The 19744-nt window shown below is 42.4% G+C and overlaps 1 protein-coding gene across 3 annotated transcripts in view; it reads left to right on the top strand.

Moving 5' to 3' along the window:
- The window catches only part of LOC120535116 (protein crumbs homolog 1-like), a 311568-nt gene that overhangs the window by 267767 nt on the left and 24057 nt on the right, over positions 1-19744 (top strand). For all 3 annotated transcript variants that reach the window (XM_039762712.1, XM_039762713.1, XM_039762714.1), the window contains one exon: positions 12450-13009. In XM_039762712.1, the coding sequence (XP_039618646.1) occupies positions 12450-13009 (560 nt within the window). The remainder of the gene's footprint in view (positions 1-12449; positions 13010-19744) is intronic.

The following is a 19744-nucleotide window of genomic DNA, read 5'->3' as shown; positions in this document are numbered from 1 at the left end:
GATATTCACACTTTGGGATATGTTTTAATACTCCACAGCTTTGCCTCTGGCCTGTTCTGGGCACTCCTTGGACTTCCCGCTGCTGGCTTAGTGGTGTTGCAGAGTCAGAACGGGTCTGTTATACACATGTCATGTGTTTGTTTTTTTTTTTATATATTTATAAACAATATTTTATTTTCATTCTGCTTCAGTAATTTGGATTGTGCTGTTAAGGCCATTATATAAAATCCAAATGAAAATCCGTTTTAATTCCAGATTGTAAAGTGACATAACAGGACAAACACCAAGGGGGTGGCCCGGGCGTTGGGGATGAATACTTTCACAAGGTGCTGTACATCCCATAAGCCTTTATTATTATAGAGTATTATGGGGTAGATGGTCACTATGCCAAACATACAGTTTTGTGGTATAAGAGTACCTTGCTTGAAGTAATATGGAATATACAACAGGTACACATGTGATAAAGTAAGTGCACCCCATGAACGGTTTTGTTTTTTTTTTTTTCTTTTATTAAATATACTCGCCAACCTCCCCGCCTATGCTATGTGCCGTTGTGAAGAGGGTGGGCTGAATGCACCCCAAGGAGACGTGGTTGCTCCTCTGAAACCCCCTGTTAAACGGTGATACAGTGGGAAACAAATTCTGTTTTTTTTTAACCTCCTCTTTGCTCGATCAGTTGCTGGCTTGCTGCCGCTGTCGTGGCGAAAAATTCATCATCAGAAGGCTTTTTACCTAAAAATAAAGGCTATTGGGACTCGGGATAGACAGACAGAGTTTTAAAGCTTTATTGCAATAAAACAACACAAAAAACAACAAGGACTCAACCCAGTACGGCCAAATTGAGCTGAGCCCTGAACATTGCAGCAATCGAAGTTTTTATAACAATTTCTTATCATTTTGACCTCGTTCAGTTAGCTCATTCTGCACCTGGCTATACTGTCTATTGTTCACTCCAGTTTCTGTTTTGCTTATTCTTGATTGGTTCTTCAACTGGGTAGATGTTCTTTATTCCATATATGGTCTTTCATGGTGTCACTTCCTTCTCTAGCCTTTCATGCTATGCTATAATGGTGGCCTAAAGCTAAGCTTTAATTAAAAAGAAATATAGTATATGCTTTTCATTTAATCATTGCTTGACATGCTTGATTTGCCTTTATTTCTATGCTAAAGTTAATTTCTAATATACTCTTCCATATATTTATTGCTAATGTCTGAATTTACTAGTGCTTCTCTTCATGCATTACATCAGTGTGATCTTGCTTACAGCAAAAGCCTTTTGTTTCCTTTCTGCTGATTCCCCAATCCAGCTGGTTTCGTTACGTGCCTTCCAGAGCCATCTTCTCAGAGGTATCGTTCCTTTAGCTTCCTAGCCTTGGACACAGGTGTTCTCAACCTCTTATCCTGTTCTAGCTGGTTTCTGTACGTCATTTTTTGTTCTTTTTCCTGTACGTTCTCACACTAGTAATTTTGTTTTGCAAGCTTAAAAATAATGCAATATAACTGATTTTTTAGTTAACCATTTGCTTGACCTATCTTATTTGCTTAACATTCTAATTTATGCTTAATCTAATGTTTTAGAAGCTTTTAATTACTTTTTATGGCTCTTTATGTTAATTTGCTATTCTGTATAGTAATATAAAAAATTTTTCCTTCTACACCGCCGCCGCCATTCATCTATTCATTCATCACAAATGACCTTACATTAGACTGATCTGGTCGAACAGGAGCGATAACAGACACATCAAACCGTTTCAGGCGGCGGTAAGTCCTTAGATGTTTTAGAAGCTGAGTTTATAAACTTGTGATATTCCTCATTCGTCATGTAGGGACTGTTTGACTGCTTTGTAGAAATTAACTGCTCCAAACTTTCATAAAAACACAGTACGCGTGTCACCTACGGTAGCCATTGTTATCTCTGAGAGGGGTGGGGAAGAAAAATCCGCTTCTACACACTGCACATGTTCAGACCACTAACAAATGGAAAACCAGCAGCATCGGAATCAGATGTATTGGCCAGGTATGCACACATGCAAGGAATTTGACTCCGGTTTAGGTGACTCTCCAATTCTAAGTTACATAACTGACATACTGTTCACACAAGAGTTAATCACACAAAAAACAACACAAGACAGAGAATGTAAAAAAATTAAAGAAACACTTTGAAAAAACATCAGATCTCAATGCTGGCTATCTCTACCGATATGGTCTGATATGGTAACGTGTTAGGAATGAAAATGATCAACCTACAGAAGGCTGAATTCATGGACACCCCAAAAATCAAATGGAAAAAAATGATGCGGCAGGCAGGCAGGCAGGCGAGTCCATTTGGCCAAAATGTCACTGCAGCAACTCCAAGTCGTACTCAGTAGTTTGTATGGCCCCACTATGCCTGTCAACATCCCAATGAGACGACGGATGGTGTCCTGGGGGATCTCCTCCTAGATCTGGACCAGGGCATCACTGAGCTCCTGGACAGGCTGAGGCATCAGATGGGCCGAAACATAATGTCCCACCTAGAGGTGTTCTATTGTATTGGGGTCAGGTGAGTGGGTGTGGGGGGCAGTCAATAGTATCAATTCCTTCATCCTCTCACCACATGAGGCTGGGCATTGTCACACACCAGCATAGGGTCTGACGATGGGTCCAAGGATTTGATCCCGATACCTAATGACAGTCAGGGTGTCGTTGTCTAGCCTGTAGAGGTCTGTGTGTCCCTCCATGGATACGCCTCCCCATACCCCTGATCACTGACCCACCACCAAACCGGTCATGCTGAACGATCTTAAAGGCAGCATAACGTTCTCCACGGCTTCTCCAGACCCTTTCACATCTGTCACGTGTGCTCAGGGTGAACCTGCTCTCATCTGTGAAAAGCACAGGGTGCCAGTGGTGGACCTGGCAATTCTTGTATTCTATGGCAAATACCAATCAAGCTCCATGGTGCCCACTAGAGGACATCGGGCCCTCATGCCACCCTCATGAAGTCTGTTTCTGATTGTTTGGTCAGAGACATTCACACCAGTGGCCTGCCTGCTGGAGGTCATTTTGTAGGCTCTGGCATTGCCCATCTTGTTCCATCCATTCATTCATCCATTATCCAACCCGCTATATCTTAACTACAGGGTCAGGGGGGTCTGCTGGAGCCAATCCCAGCCAACACAGGGCACAAGGCAGGAAACAAACCCCGGGCAGGTGCCAGCCCACCACAGGGTGCACAGACCCACCTATACACCAAACACACACTAGGGACAATTTAGAATCACCAATGCACCTAACCTGCATGTCTTTGGACTGTGGGAGGAAACCGGAGCACCCGCAGGAAACCCACGCAGACACGGGCCCATCCTGTTCCTCCTTGCCCAAAGTAGCAGATACCGGTGGGTCCTGCTGATGGGTTAAGGGCCTTCTACGAGGGGCCCTGTCCAGCTCTCCTAGAGTAACTGCCTGTTTGCCTCCTGGAATCTCCTCCATGCCCTTGAGACTATGCTGGGAAACACAGTAAACCTTCTGGCAATGACAGGCACTTATTGTTGTGCCATCCTGAAGAGGTTGGACTACCTGTGCCAGCTCTGTAGCGTCCAGGTATGGCCTCATGCTACCAGGAGTGACACTGAGCAGAGCCAAATGCAAAACAAGTGACAAAACAGATGAGGAGGGAAAAATGTCAGTGGCCTCCACCTGTTAAACCATTCATTCCTGTTTTGGGGGTCGTGTCAGTGTTGCCCCTCTAGTACACCAAAGCAGCTGAAACTGATGAATAAGCCCCTCTGCTTCTTAACTGAGCAGATTAATAGCCCACAAGTTCCATTGACTTGACACTATACTCTCATTCAAAAGTGCTCCTTTCATTTTCTGAGCAGTTTAAATACAGTACTAGCCATGTGCGCCCAACTACGTTGCGCGTGTTAAAGTTGTCTGTGAAGGGCTCCCTGTTTAAACGCGGCTGCCAGTCGTGAACTGGGCAATTCGTCGCACAGCATTATGATTTTTTATAAGGGAAACAAAATTACAAAGGAAAACCCTTGGACATTGATTCGATAGGAGCGGCCTACTCGGAATCACTGTCCGAATCGTAATTCTGTGGTGGTGTGGGAGCATTTCTGCTTCTGTCCGTTCACAGTCCGTCTCGTTTTCACGACGCTGTCGATGTCTTCTCAACCTTTCTCCAATCTCACAGTTTGCTTTGTGGCAATCCAAAGAGTAAGGCAATATACACGGAGCAATGGTTATAAAAGGGGGACACATAGGTATCCAGGCTCTTTAAAGCATAAATAGGGATCACTTCACTGACATGTGAGCAAGCCACGGTACAACTGTGAGACACGCAGCACTCGCCGGCTACAACGTAACAATAATAATTTCTGGAACGTGCTGTTACATTGTCATTCATTTTACCCACTGTCTTTCTTTCATGCATATGTTACGTAGGCACGTACCTTTTATCTTCGGCAATCTCATTCTCTAACCAGGCCTCAGGAGCTAATCAGCGTAACACTGTCCACCACCCCTTTCGTTATTCCGGCACATTGCTGACATCCGTGAGTAACAACAACGTGCTAAACTGGAAGGTGGTCTACGCATGTGTGGAATTCATGGTCAAACAAAGATCAAGATCTAAATGAAGATCTCTTTAGTTAATTTAAAGCACAACAATTTGTTTAGTTTGAATGTCTGTGTTTTGAGGTGTGACTGGCGTACTACAGTCTTCAGCAGTATAAGCCTGGAGGAGATTCTTAATGCAATGCCTATGTTTTAGCTGTCTCTCTACTGCCATCTAGTGCTTCTTCTAATTCATTCGCAGACAAACAAAGATCAAGATCCAAATGAAGATTATATATAGAGATATTAGGGTGACACTTAAAAATGACTTGAAACATTTTTAAGGTCTCAACCATTATTTTTTCATTTGCAAAGTGCTGGCTGTCTGTTTCCATAAAAGTTTATTGACTTTAAAAGCTTGGAGATGCTTATAGTGGGTCCATCAGCTAAAGCCCAAATTGGTCTTGGACTTCTCGGCTTTTTCTCTGTCTTTTGCAAACCTCAAGTATACAATCTTGGTGTTATCTTTGACAGTAACCTCTCTTTTGAGAAACAAGTAAATTCTGTAGTCAAGAGTCGCTTTTTCCAGCTTCGTCTATTAGGTAAGATCAAGCCTTTATTATCTTCTAAGGATCTTGAGAAAGCTATTCCTGCTTTTATTTTTTCTCGCCTTGATTACTGCAACTCGCTGTATTCTGGGATTAGCAAATCCCTGACACGCAGGTTACAGTTGGTCCAAAATGCTGCCGCTCGCTTTCTGGTGGGGGCAAGAAAGTTTGATTGTGTTTCTCGAATATTAGCTTCTTTACACTGGCTGCCTGTCAGTTTTCAAATTGATTTTAAAATCTTGTTGCTAGTTTTTAAATCTTTACATGGGCTCGCTTGTGCCTATTTATCTGAATTGTGTGTTTTACACCAGCCATCCAGAGTGCTTAGATCTTCTGGTCAGTTGTCTCTTGTTGTCCCTCGTACCGAGTGTCACACTAAGGGGGACAGACAGAGTTTTGGCAGCCTCGCCTGTGGAACTCTTTACCTCGTCACATAAAGGAGTCGTCGACAATTCAAAACGAGATTAAAGACTCATTTCTATTCACTTGCTTTCTGTGACCTTCAGTAATACTGATGGTTTCCTCATTGTGATTATGTATAATCTTACTTGTATTTATTATTTATTTTATTTATGTTCATTTATTTTATTTATGTTTATGTTATTTATGTTAATTGTATGTTTTTTTTTTCTTCTTTTATCGTAAAGCACTTTGGCCACAGCATTCCTATGTTGTTTTAAATGTGCTATATAAATAAATTGACATTGACATTGAACTAGTAACAGCTCGCCAGCTTTCGGTGTTGTTTCAACTTCAGGTGTCGGTTCTACTTCTAGATAGATAGATAGATAGATAGATAGATAGATAGATAGATAGATAGATACTGTACTAACTGCAGGTAAATTATGATACTTCTTACTTTAAAAATAAATTATAAAATATCCTTTCAAATTGACGTCTATCGCTATTGCCTGCCATTTTGTTGTTTAATCATTATAACGATTACTGTCATTTAGCATCTTTAGAGTAATTTGCTTGTTGAGTGGGATTGGGTGAGTTTTTAATTTGCAAGTTGTTTCTTAACTACCAGTGTTTACCTTATTTTATGGTAATTTGTTCTTCGTTTACCTCCTCTATACTTATAACTTAAACTTACTGCACAGTTATAATTGGGGTCAACGTTTTTTATGTCTGCGTGGCAATTTGCTTGCCTTTGAAATTTTGTTTGCTTCTCAGTAATTACAGTACATGGCAGCAAGTTGACACGCAGCCAGAGTATGGTGTGGCTGGTTGGTGAGCCAGTTGCTCATATCAGTGGACATAAGCTGCCATCCCATGGAGAGACAGTTTTGTGACACAGTCTGAGAAGAAACTGATCGAAAGTTTGATGCTACCCGCTGACTGTCTTTCACTTAGTCCCGATGAATGGGATGATCGGCCCAACCACGGGTGGACAAAGTCGTTCTTGGAGGGCCGCAGTGGCTGCAGGTTTTTGTTCCAACCCAATTGGTTAAAAGAAGCACTTATTGCTCAAGTAACACTCCTGCTTCACTTTAGTGGTCTCGCTCATTAAGAATTTAAACTCCTATTGCTTATTTTAGTCTTAAACAGCTGTATCCTCAGTTTTTTAATTGTTCCTTATCAGCAATAAGATGCCATTGACAAAATAAACCATAATTTCTCTATTTAGCTTGTTACCATTTACATCTGTGTGTATTTACCAGGCACTATTTGGTTTCATTAAACACTTGGAAGGAACGTTAAGAGAAAAATGTGAAGGACTGAGAATTTCTCATCTGTTTCAGACTTCAAATCATTTGGACGATATCTTTAGAAAGGAAATAAAATCTAGGATATCAAAATGATCTGACATGGCAGAGTTAAACCACTGACGAGCCATGAAATTGAAGTATTGGCAAGGATTATTTTCTAATTAAGAAACTGGGTTGGAACAAAACCCTGCAGCCACTGCAGCCCTCCAGGACTGACTTTTCCCACCCCTGAGCCAGACTATCAAGCAGCTGTGTGAGGTGTAAATGACATGGTGGCCGAGAGAGGCATTGCATTTACTGTATTCAGGATTACTGAGGATGCTGGTGAGGAGCAGAAACAATACATCCTATAGACAGCTGAAAGGCACTGGAAGACATTTCCTGACAGTAGAAAATCTACTGTTGCTGTCGCACAGTCACAACATTTTCTAGTTAACGAGTTCCCCTCCCAGCAGGAGGACAGAAGTACTTCCAGGCTGAAGAAAATAAAAGTCTCTATTTGACCTGGAAGTGCTAGTGAATCACATGGACGGAAGGACTATATAGTCCGGATCAAGGACTATGTAAAGGACTAAGTGGAGACCCAGGAAGAGCCGGAGTTGGCAGGGAGTGTGATGGAGCTGCTGGGAGGAGAGAATTGTAGTGTGATCATTGATTTATTGTTTATTGTGGTGGTTGTGCACTTTATTTAAGAAAATAAGTAAAAATCTAATTCTTGGTGATTTTACCCTGTCTCCTGCATACTGTCTGTCTGGAAAAAAGTGGGCAATAGTGCCACCAAGCGTCCATTTACTTACTATATGTATATATATATATATATATATATATATATATATATATATATATATATATAATATACAGTGGTGTGAAAAACTATTTGCCCCCTTCCTGATTTCTTATTCTTTTGCATGTTTGTCACACAAAATGTTTCTGATCATCAAACCAATTTAACCATTAGTCAAATATAACACAAGTAAACACAAAATGCAGTTTTTAAATGATGGTTTTTATTATTTAGGGAGAAAAAAAAATCCAAACCTACATGGCCCTGTGTGAAAAAGTAATTGCCCCCTTATTCAAAAATAACCTAACTGCGGTGTATCACACCTGAGTTCGATTTCCGTTGCCACCCCCAGGCCTGATTACTGCCACACCTGTTTCAATCAAGAAATCACTTCAATAGGAGCTGCCTGACACAGAGAAGTAGACCAAAAGCACCTCAAAAGCTAGACATCATGCCAAGATCCAAAGAAATTCAGGAACAAATGAGAACAGAAGTAATTGAGATCTATCAGTCTGGTAAAGGTTATAAAGCCATTTCTAAAGCTTTGGGACTCCAGCGAACCACAGTGAGAGCCATTATCCACAAATGGCAGAAACATGGAACAGTGGTGAACCTTCCCAGGAGTGGCCGGCTGACCAAAATTACCCCAAGAGCGCAGAGACGACTAATCCGAGAGGTCACAAAAGACCCCAGGACAACGTCTAAAGAACTGCAGGCCTCACTTGCCTCAATTAAGGTCAGTGTTCACGACTCCACCATAAGAAAGAGACTGGGCAAAAACGGCCTGCATGGCAGATTTCCAAGACGCAAACCACTGTTAAGCAAAAAGAACATTAGGGCTTGTCTCAATTTTGCTAAGAAACATCTCAATGATTGCCAAGACTTTTGGGAAAATACCTTGTGGACTGATGAGAAAAAGGTTGAACTTTTTGGAAGGCAAATGTCCCGTTACATCTGGCGTAAAAGGAACACAGCATTTCAGAAAAAGAACATCATACCAACAGTAAAATATGGTGGTGGTAGTGTGATGGTCTGGGGTTGTTTTGCTGCTTCAGGACCTGGAAGGCTTGCTGTGATAGATGGAACCAAGAATTCTACTGTCTACCAAAAATCCTGAAGGAGAATGTCCGCCATCTGTTCGTCAACTCAAGCTGAAGCGATCTTGGGTGCTGCAACAGGACAATGACCCAAAACACACCAGCAAATCCACCTCTGAATGGCTGAAGAAAAACAAAATGAAGACTTTGGAGTGGCCTAGTCAAAGTCCTGACCTGAATCCAATTGAGATGCTATGGCATGACCTTAAAAAGGCGGTTCATGCTAGAAAACCCTCAAATAAAGCTGAATTACAACAATTCTGCAAAGATGAGTGGGCCAAAATTCCTCCAGAGCTGTAAAGACTCATTGCAAGTTATCGCAAACGCTTGATTGCAGTTATTGCTGCTAAGGGTGGACTACCAGTTATTAGGGTCAGGGGGCAATTACTTTTTCACACAGGGCCATGTAGGTTTGGATTTTTTTTCTCCCTAAATAATAAAACCATCATTTAAAAACTGCATTTTGTGTTTACTTGTGTTATATTTGACTAATGGTTAAATGTGTTTGATGATCAGAAACATTTTGTGTGACAAACATGCAAAAGAATAAGAAATCAGGAAGGGGGCAAATAGTTTTTCACACCACTGTACTGTATATATATATATATATATATATATATATATATATATACACACAGTTGTACTTGAAAGTTTGTGAACCCTTTAGAATTTTCTATATTTCTACATAAATATGACCTAAAATATCATCAGATTTTCCCTCAAGTCCTAAAAGTAGATAAAGAGAAACCAGTTAAACAAATGAGACAAAAATATTATACTTGGTCATTTATTTATTAAGGAATATGATTGAATATAACATATTTGTGAGTGGCAAAAGTATGTGAACCTGACGGATGATCAGTTAGTTTGAAAGGTAAAATTCGAGTTTGGTGTTTTCAATCAATGGGATGCCAATCAGGTGTGAGTGGGCACTCTGTGTTATTTAAAGAACAGGATCTATCAAAGTCTGCTCTTCACCACACATGTTTGTGGAAGTGTATCATGGCACAAACAAAGGAGATTTCTGAGGACCTCACAAAAAGAGTTGTTGATGCTCATCAGGCTGGAAAAGGTTACAAAACCATCTCTAAAGAGTTTGGACTCCACCAATCCACAGTCAGACATATTGTGTACAAATGGAGGAAATTCAAGACCATTGTTATCCTCCCCAGGAGTGATCGACCAACAAAGATCACACCAAGAGCAAAGCGTGTAATAGTCGGCGAGGTCACAAAGGACCCCAGGGTAACTTCTAAGCAACTGAAGGCCTCTCTCACATTGGCTGATGTTCATGTTCATGAGTCCACCATCAGGAGAACACTGAACAACAATGGTGTGCATGGCAGGGTTGCAAGGAGAAAGCCACTGCTCTCCAAAAAAAACATTGCTGCTCGTCTTCAGTTTGCTAAAGATCACGTGGACAAACCAGAAAGCTATTGTTTTGTGGACAGGTGAGATCAAAATAGAACTTTTTGGTTTAAATGAAAAGCGTTATGTTTGGAGAAAGGAAAACACTGCATTCCAGCATAAGAACCTTATCCCATCTGTAAAACATGGTGGTGGTAGTATCAGGGTGTGGGCCTGTTTTGCTGCATCTGGGCCAGGACGGCTTGCCTTCATTGATGGAACAATGAATTCTGAATTATATCAGAGAATTCTAAAGGAAAATGTCAGGACATCTGTCCATGAACTGAATCTCAAGAGAAGGTGGGTCATGCAGCAAGACAACGACCCTAAGCACACAAGTCGTTCTAACAAAGAATGGTTAAAGAAGAATAAAGTGAATGTTCTGGAATGGCCAAGTCAAAGTCCTGACCTTAATCCAATGGAAATGTTGTGGAAGGACCTGAAGCGAGCAGTTCATGTGAGGAAACCCACCAACATCCCAGAGTTGAAGCTGTTCTGTACGGAGGAATGGGCTAAAATTCGTCCAAGCCGGTGTGCAGGAATGATCAGAAGATACAGGAAACGTTTAGTTGCAGTTATTGATGCAAAGGGGGGGTCACACCAGATACTGAAAGCAAAGGTTCACATACTTTTGCCACTCACAAATATGTGATATTCGATCATTTTCCTTAATAAATAAATAACCAAGTATAATATTTTTGTCTCATTTGTTTAACTGGTTTCTCTTTATCTACTTTTAGGACTTGAGTGAAAATCTGATGATGTTTTAGGTGATATTTATGCAGAAATATAGAAAATTGTAAAGGGTTCACAAACTTTCAAGCACAACTGTATATATATTATATATATATACATGTATACGCAAACAAAGTGCAGAGTGCAACTCAGTGCAAGAAATGCTGAAATAAACACTGGAAAATAAAAAGGTATTAACATTATGTGAATGGTACTGCAAGACCCTGGGATGCCGGGGGAATGAAAGTAAGCATTTGTGAGCTTGATGGCCTGTGGGGAAAAAACTGTTCTTATATCTGCTTGTTTTGGTGTATATTAATCTATGACGCCTGGCCATTGGAAGAAGCTCAGAAAGGTAGTGGCCTGGGTGTGAAGGGTCGGTAATGATTTTCCCTGCTCGTGTATGACTCTGGAATTGTGCAGGTCCTGTAAGGTGGGCAGAGTGATATTTTTGGCAAACCTGATTATTCGCTGTTGTCCGTTTTTGTCAGCTTTAGTCACTGATTCAAACCACACTGTCACGGATGAGCTGAGAACAGACTCAATGTCTGCTGTGTAGAACTGAATCAGCAGCTCCTGTGGACGGCTGAACTTCCTCAGCTGTCGCAGGAAGTCCATTCGCTGTTGTGCCCCTTTATATGATGGAACCTACATTGGTCTCCCATTTCAAGTCCCAGGAGATCACACATCCCAGAAACGTGAAGGTTTCCACAACCTTCACAACAGTATTAAGTATGGAAGGAGTGTATAATCTTGTTGGACCTCTCCTAAAAGTCTGCTGTCATCTCCACAGCTTTGAGATCTGTTTAGCTCCAGATTGTTACGACTACGCCGAAGGGCCAGCTGCTCAACCTCCCATCTGTATGCAGACTTGTCACCATTCCTGATGAACCCAATGATGGTTGTGTCGTCCACGTATTTGATAAGCTTGACAGAGGAGTCCTTAGAGGTGCAGTCATTAGTGTAGATGGAGAACAGTGGGGAGAGCACACATCCCTGGGGGGCACCTGTGTTAATCGTTTCCCCAGTTTCACCTGCTGCTTCCTATTGGTCAGGAAATTGGCGATCCGTTGACGGGAGGAGGCAGGGACGGAAAGCTGGGTGAGTTTCGAGTGGAGGTGGTCCGGGATTATTGTGGGTAAGTTGCCCGATTTTAACAAAATGTTTTTTCCAGTTCCAGCTTTATAACGCGATCTTTACTCGAGTAATGCTAGGTTTATCCAATTTTTGGGCTCCACGCGTAATGTATATAGTGTGTAAAGAAGTGGAGTTCTCCGTGCACTTTTTCCTGCAGCGTGGGCAGAGTTCACGTAAGGTGTCATTGTGGAACGGGGCAGAGAGTTGTCAGCTCATTTCTTTGTGTCCCAATGTTCTGTTTGCATAAAGCTAGATTAGGTGGCTTCATTTTTGGCATTGAGTGTAATTGGCTGGTAAAGTTAGTTGGGGGCATTGCTGGCTGACATCCCCAAAAGTCTTCCTGCCTTTTACGACCCGCACATTCTTTCGGTTCCTTCAGTTGCTCATTTTATTTTCTGGTTTTAACCAGCTCTCCTCTTTGCCTCTCTAGAGTACACACCCGTGACGTTCGGCTATGAAGACAACAGGAGCCTCTCCTCCTTCACCGTCAACAGCAGACACGGCTCTGAATTTGTTGTCTCTTTTTTCCTTCGGACACGGAAGACAGAAGGTTTGATATTCCAGCTGTGGAACGATACCCATGCATATTTCACAATATATTTGAAACAGGGCCGAGTCTGTGTCCGGACTTTGTCCAGACTTGAAGCCATATTCCCTATCTATATTACCAATGGTGAGAAAGAGCTGATTGACGTGCATTTCTCCAACGGTCAGGTTGAGATCAGCCATTTCGACTGGAAGTACAAGTCGACTCGCCTGCCCACCGTCTCACTGGAGGCAGGTGATGTGGTGTACATCGGGGGCCACATAGAAGAAGACTACACTAGAGAATGGGGCGGTTATCTCAAAGGGTGTCTTCAGGACCTGCAGCTTGACAGGAAGCGTGTGGATTTCTTCTCGGAGCAGTCAAGTAACGCAAGTGCGGCCTGGTATGGTGAGAAGATCCTGGTCAACGTAAGCGAGGGATGCCTCAGTGACGACACTTGCTCGGTAAGTACTTGTACCAGTTGGTTGTGTTATTAGAATGAATCGCTCTATGAGATAACAGGGTGCCAGACCATGTGGAGCCTCATGAACCGAGAGCCAAACCTTAAACTGAATTTCAGTAACTCACAGAAAGCCAATGGAGTGCGGCTGATATTGACGAAACTCAGCACCTCGTCTTAGCACTCATTGTAGCCAAGATAACGCAGATCGACACCCAGTCATCCAGTCGGGAGGTAATGAAGACATGGAGAACTATCTCTCAGTCCTTCAGAGTGAGAAAAGACTTGAGCTTAGTACTTTGAGATAACAAAAATTGCTCTAGACAATGGAAATCTGACAAACTTGAGCTCCCAATCAAGAACAAAACTCAAACTCCTAACACTCCTAATATTTCCAAAGCTTAGATTCAAGTTCTGGACTCTGTCAGTATTGCCAAAAAACAAAGTGTGGACCAAAAACAGGCTAAAAACAAGGGTTTTCCAGGTCTAGAGGTCCAATAATGGGGGACCCCCTAAAAAAACTCAACATCTTACATAAATAGACATCAAGGCGAGTCGAATGCTGTATCACATGGGGGGTTTTCTCATATTGGTGAGTCAGGAGGTACAAGACAAAAAAAAATATGGACGTGATTTCCAATAATTGTTATGAACATTTATATGCGCGTCTCTTAGCGTACACCTCTGGCAGCAAGGAGCACAGCACAAGGCATTGTGCCATCCTAAAATAGACGTCATGGCTCAGATAAAACCCATATTGACTTTTTCAACGTATCACATATATTCGCGTATAAGTCGGGTCTTGAAACCCGAAAAATTGATCATAAAATCAGACCCCGACTTATACGCTCGTTCAAACATACGCCATTTTTTTTACATCTTCTTACCTCCTCCAATCTCACATCAGTTTCTCAGACACATGGAATTTTGTTGCAGCAGCACAGTTACCAATTTCTTCCACTACTTCAATGACGCTTCATTTAAAACCAGCTTCATATTTTCTTTCGAACGTTCCATCGTAGGTAAGGGATGCTTTTACGATAAAGGTGTTTGAGGATGAAAGATACAAAAAACACAAATCAGTGCAAACGTCACTTCAGAATAGTTTGGGTTTCACCGTGTGGTTATGTAGGCACAGCACATAGAAAAAAAGGCAGTGTGCCCGTGGTTACTCTAACAGGCGGGTGTTAGCATATCATAATCTCTTGGACAAATAGCGTGAGTTTTCCACATTCGACTTATACGACCGACATTATAAATTACCAGAAATTATGCAGTAAAATCAAGCCCCGACTTAACTGCGGGAGAACTTAAACACGAGTATATCCGGTAGACATTAGATCTTCTTCTTTCAAGAATACTGTGCCGCTCAGCAATACGCGGATATTCAATATCTCATTGCTGCCTGCACTGCATACTCTTGACTGGAAAGGCTCACGCCAGAAAGTTTTCAGAAAAAGAAAATGGCAGTAGAGTGATGTTCCGTGTTAGCCATAGATTGATACAGGAGAAAGTAGGGTGAAATGACACCTTTTATTGGCTAACTAAATAAATTACAAATGCAGGCTCTCAAGTCAGCTAAGGCCCCTTCATCAGGAAAGGCGTAACAAAGAAACTGAAAAATACTCTCGCTTATATTGGCACAGCAAAGTGATTTTTTTCTTTCATCTTAACAACCTTTTTGTTCAAATGTTAGCAAAAAGAATACGCCTGAGATGAATTAACCCTGAAAGAAGGGAACAATGAGCTAATAAAATGTAGAGATGAGATAGCCATCACTAGAGAAAGTCCTGTAAGGTTTTCTGAAGTGCATTGTCTGTAAGATCGGCCATTGATGTAGTCAGCTGGTCAATCAGTCTGTCAGTCCACATATCTGCTCATAAAACTCTTGTCTTTATTCAGACCATTTTGTTGAGTGTTGAATTTAACCATAAGTTTGTATTCCCATTCTCTCCGCTCCTTTTGGGTCTTGAAATTACCAATAAGCACAGTGACCCTCAGATCCTTTATGCTGTGGCCATTACTGTTAATGTGTGCTGCCACCGGAAGATCAATACTGTTCTGATTAATATGAAATCTAAGTGAGTTCCTTCGCTGGCGCAGTGTCTGACCAGTTTCCCCGACATACAGTCCAGTGTTGGGGCACCTTATGCACATGATTAGGTAGACCACATTAGCAGATTTGCATGTGAACGGACCCTTCATTTAATGCTCCGTGATCTGTCGTGTGGATATGTGCACAGGTGCCACATCTGTTCTGTAGGCAGGGAGATGTGCCACTTGCTGCCAAGTCATACATACAGTAGAGTTTTGGACAATCAGTTGTTTGAGGTTTGAGGTTCTGGGAATATGCTTAAATTCGACACTCTACAAAATGGTCTGACTAGAGACAAGAGTTTTATGGCCAGATATGTGGACTAACAGACTGATTGACCAGCTGACTACATCAATGGCCGATCTTACAGACAAGGACTTTCTCTAGTGATGGTTATCTTATTTCTACATTTTATCAGTTCATTGTTCCCTTCTGTCAGGGTTAATTCATCTCAGGTGTATTCTTTTTGCTAACATTTGAACAAAAAGGTTGTTAAGATGAAAGAAAAAAATCACTTTGCTGTCCCAATATAAGCGAGAGTATTTTTCAGTTTCTTTGTTACGCCTTGCCTGATGAAGGGGCCTTAGCTGACTTGAGAGCCTGCATTTGTAATCCATTTAGTTAGCCAATAAAAGGTGTCATTTCACCCTACTTTCTCCTGTAGAAAAAGAAAATGGCAGCACCTAATTTGCTGCTGAGAAGAAAGTGGATTGTGTGATTTGTAATCCCGGCTGAGCGCTCACTGCTTTGCAACTCCCATACACTCCACCCTTTCAACTTAAGACAAAGGCGAGTCTGTTTGAGGTTGGTGATTTTTTTGTAACCGCAAAGGTGGCGGTACACCACAGTTTGAGGCACTGTGAAGGTATGTAGAGGCAGAGAGAGTCCCAGTGCTACAAGTTTGGTTTATCTGGTGAGAAAAACATAACGTTTAATATTTGAAATTGACAAATCGTCAGGTGTACCGTACTGCGTAATATTGTGCTTGACAGTTTAAAAATGATACATTTCCGCAATCAAAGAATATCAACTGCCGGTTAATAACGAGCTCTACATTCTACAAAAAACGTATCATGTAGTTCCACAAAGCAATCAGTGCTGACTTTTAACGAAAATTCCAAACTGTTTGCATGTTTTCATCAAATGCAGACCTCCTAATTCTACAGTGGTTGTCATGCAGTACGGAGATCATGGGTTCACATCCCGCGTCCTCTCTTTGTGGAGTTTGCAAAGTGCTATGCAAGTATAAAGAATTATTCTTCTTATTTCTTTGCTTTGTGTATCAATGGCTGATCGTCATCCTCGTAACTGCCGTAAATTACCGTATCTCACAGGATCGAAGTGTGTGAGCCAACCAATCATACAAAGAGAAGTGCGGAGGCGGTGCTTGTTAGTAACGAGGCTGTCATTGGCTTATTTGCGCAAACCCACGCCTGCCCTCACTTAAATAAACTGGAATACAACTAATCGCACACAATAGAGTCTGACGTTTTTCGGACTGTTTTTCGATGAGATATTGATGGAATCCATGAATCCCATTCTGTTTTGGATAACTGTAGACCGATTGTCGTAGACAAGGTGGCAGTTTACCATACCGGTGTGTACCGTCACAAAAAAACCCTGTTTGAGGTTATCGTGGCATGTCACAGGCCGCTATTTCTATGCCACCAGGGATGTCACACTACACGACGGAAAGCCATGGGCCACCGACTCGGTCAGATAATATACAGTAAATTAAGGCGGCGACTGAAAACCGTTGTCCTTTCTGTTTACTTGCAGGTTTACGTTGCCCTTAAATGCTTTATTAGCCTCATCCATTTCAGATTTGGTTCGTCACTTCATGGTGCACAGCGTACTGACCTCTCCGCTTATTTCATTGACTTCCCTAGGTGGACTTCTCTAGGCAAAACAAATGACAGTTGACGGCAGAACACAAAGCGATTCAAAAGCTCAGAGCAAATGGAGTGTCTGTTTGAGCAAAACGTCCGCGTGACAGATGAAAGCAAAGCGAGGCAGTTGTTGAAGGACTGGATGAAATTATAAAGCAGTAGAGCAGAGGCCCACGACTGAGCGGCCCTTATCGCAGATCCCATTTACGGCCTTCGGCTATCTGTCATTTCGGTTTGCTCTATCTTTATCTTCCAGACAGGACGGCGGGCTGCACACATTGTTTTAAACTCGCTGCATCCAAGCTGATTGTAAGACATTTATAATTAATGGAAGAGCCCCAAAATATCGGCTCACGTCACGCTTTTGTGTGTTGCTTTTTCCTTCTGCTCGGCTCATTCGATGATAATCGACGTGAAGTTCCTGACAACCGACAGCCACCACTCTTCTACCTGCCATCTTTCAATTCCGGTTAACTCACACTTTGAAAAAAATGTCATTTAAAAAAAAAGAAAGTTAAAAAGCCGCTTTGTGATCTGCAACTGTGAAGCCCCTTAATGAAGGTGAAGGCCCAGTCAGGGAGGGAATATCTGGCACTACTGGCTGGTTTACAGAAGAAGATCCAATGTCTGCCTGTTCAGATATGTAGAAAAAGTCCACCATTTCCATGGGGTGTCCTTACTTTTTCACGTGACTGTCATTTCTTTGCGGTGATCTGATTGACACTCAGCATGTGTTACAGGGTAGAGAGAGGTTAGGAGCACGCGATGATAGACCTCCTTGAATCCACTTTATGGGGTGTTTTTAGCGGTTCATCTTTGTGATGATGTCTGGGCACTTGTCATTTAAATAATGCTTTCATTTCTATTTATTTTATGATGTGCCCACCCTGTATATGGGCGGAGTGGTGGCTCTGATCTTTACTGGTAATTGGAAGGTTACTGGTTCAAATCCCATAAATGCCAAAAGTGACTCTACTTCGTTGGGCCCCTGAGCAAGGCCCTTAGCCTGCAATTGCTTCGGCCTGTGTATGACGTTAATCTGAATCCAGCCCTGCAAGTGGACCTCCAACCTGCAGGGGTTGGTGGCAGAGTTGGCACTCCAGCCACCATAAAAAACCTCCCACTGTTCCATTCCACTTGAACTAGCGTGGTGCTGAGGTGTCACCTGCCGCGTGGCTGCACTCACAACATGACAAATCAACTCAGGATCCCAGATTAAAACCAGAGTGCAGCCCCTTAATGAAGGTGAAGGCCCAGTCAGATAGGGAATATCTGGCACTACTGGCTCCACCACAGAGTACCACAGTGTGGTTTACAGAAGAAGATCCAGTGTCTGCCTGTTCAGATATGTAGAAAAAGTCTACCATTTCCATGGGGTGTCCTTACTTTTTCACACGACTGTCATTTCTTTGTGGTGAGCTGATTGACACTCGGCATGTATCACAGGGTAGAGAGAGGTTAGGACCCGACCTCAGAGCCACCATATATACAGGGTGGGCACATCATAAACTAAACCAGAAATAAATGCATTATATAAATGACAAGAGCCCAAACATCATCAACAAAGACGAACCGGTAAAAACACCCCTTACAGTGGATTCAGGAGGTCTTCGGCCCCCTTCACTTTCTGCACAACTTATTATGTTTCAGATTTCATTCTAAACGGATAAGTTTGCCATTCTTGGTCATCGATCTACACTCAGTACCCCATATAATGACAAAGTGAACACATGGAAGGTCTAGAAATGTGCTAAAAATCCAAAACTGAAATCTGTCATTCCTAGAAGTATTCAGACCCTCTGCTGTGCCCCTCCAAATTGTGCATGGGTGCCACCCATTTGCTTTAATTCTCCTCGAGATGTGTCCAGAACTGGACTGGTGTCCACCAGTGGGACACTGAATTGATTGAACGCCATTCAGAAAGGCCCACGTGTACCTGGGTACAGAAGGTCCCACAATTCACACTGCATATCAGGGCATAAGCCAAGCCATGAAGTCCAAGGACCCCTCTGTAGACCTCCACGATCAAATTATGGGGATGCATAGATCAAACCATTTGGGTGTCCACTGGAGCCCAGAACCCTCAATAACTGTGAAGAGTAATAAGTTTGGAATTGGCAGGGCTCTTCCAAGAGTTGGCTAATCAGGCAAAATGAGAAACTGGGCAAGAAGGGCTTTGGTCAGGGAGGTGCCCGAGAAACCAATGGTCACTGTAACAGAGCTGCTGAAACATCTCAGCAGCACTCCATCAATCAGGCGTTTATGGTAGAGAGAGGAGTGACTGTTTAAGGGACTCTGAAGGCATGAAGAAAAGGCACTGCTCAATGCCTGCCTGATGCCATCCTTACCGTGAAGTATGGTGGTGGCACCATCTCAGCTCCAGGAACAGGAAGACTGCTCAGAATTGAGAGAAGGATGAATGCAGCCAAATATAGAGAACACCTGTTTCAGAGGGCACAGGACAGTTCACCTTTCAGCAGGACAATAACCCAAAACGTACAGCCAATACAACACTCGAATGGCTTCAGAACAAGTCTGTGACTCTCCTTGGATTAGACTGTAAAATGGGAGAAGGTTGGAACAAACAGGTCACTTCCTAGATTTGGCCGTCCATTTGGCAAGAGGGGCCGTGGCTCAGAAACCAATGGTGACTCTAACCGAGCTTCAGAAGTCCTTGGAGGTTTAGTTTTTATATCGCCTACCTCACTGCCCAAGCACTGCATTTCTTCAGCATTCCAGTAGGTGGTGCTGTACA

The sequence above is a fragment of the Polypterus senegalus genome, chromosome 9, assembly GCF_016835505.1.
Source record: "Polypterus senegalus isolate Bchr_013 chromosome 9, ASM1683550v1, whole genome shotgun sequence".
NCBI lineage: Eukaryota > Metazoa > Chordata > Cladistia > Polypteriformes > Polypteridae > Polypterus > Polypterus senegalus.
This window is presented reverse-complemented; position numbering and strand designations above follow the sequence as displayed.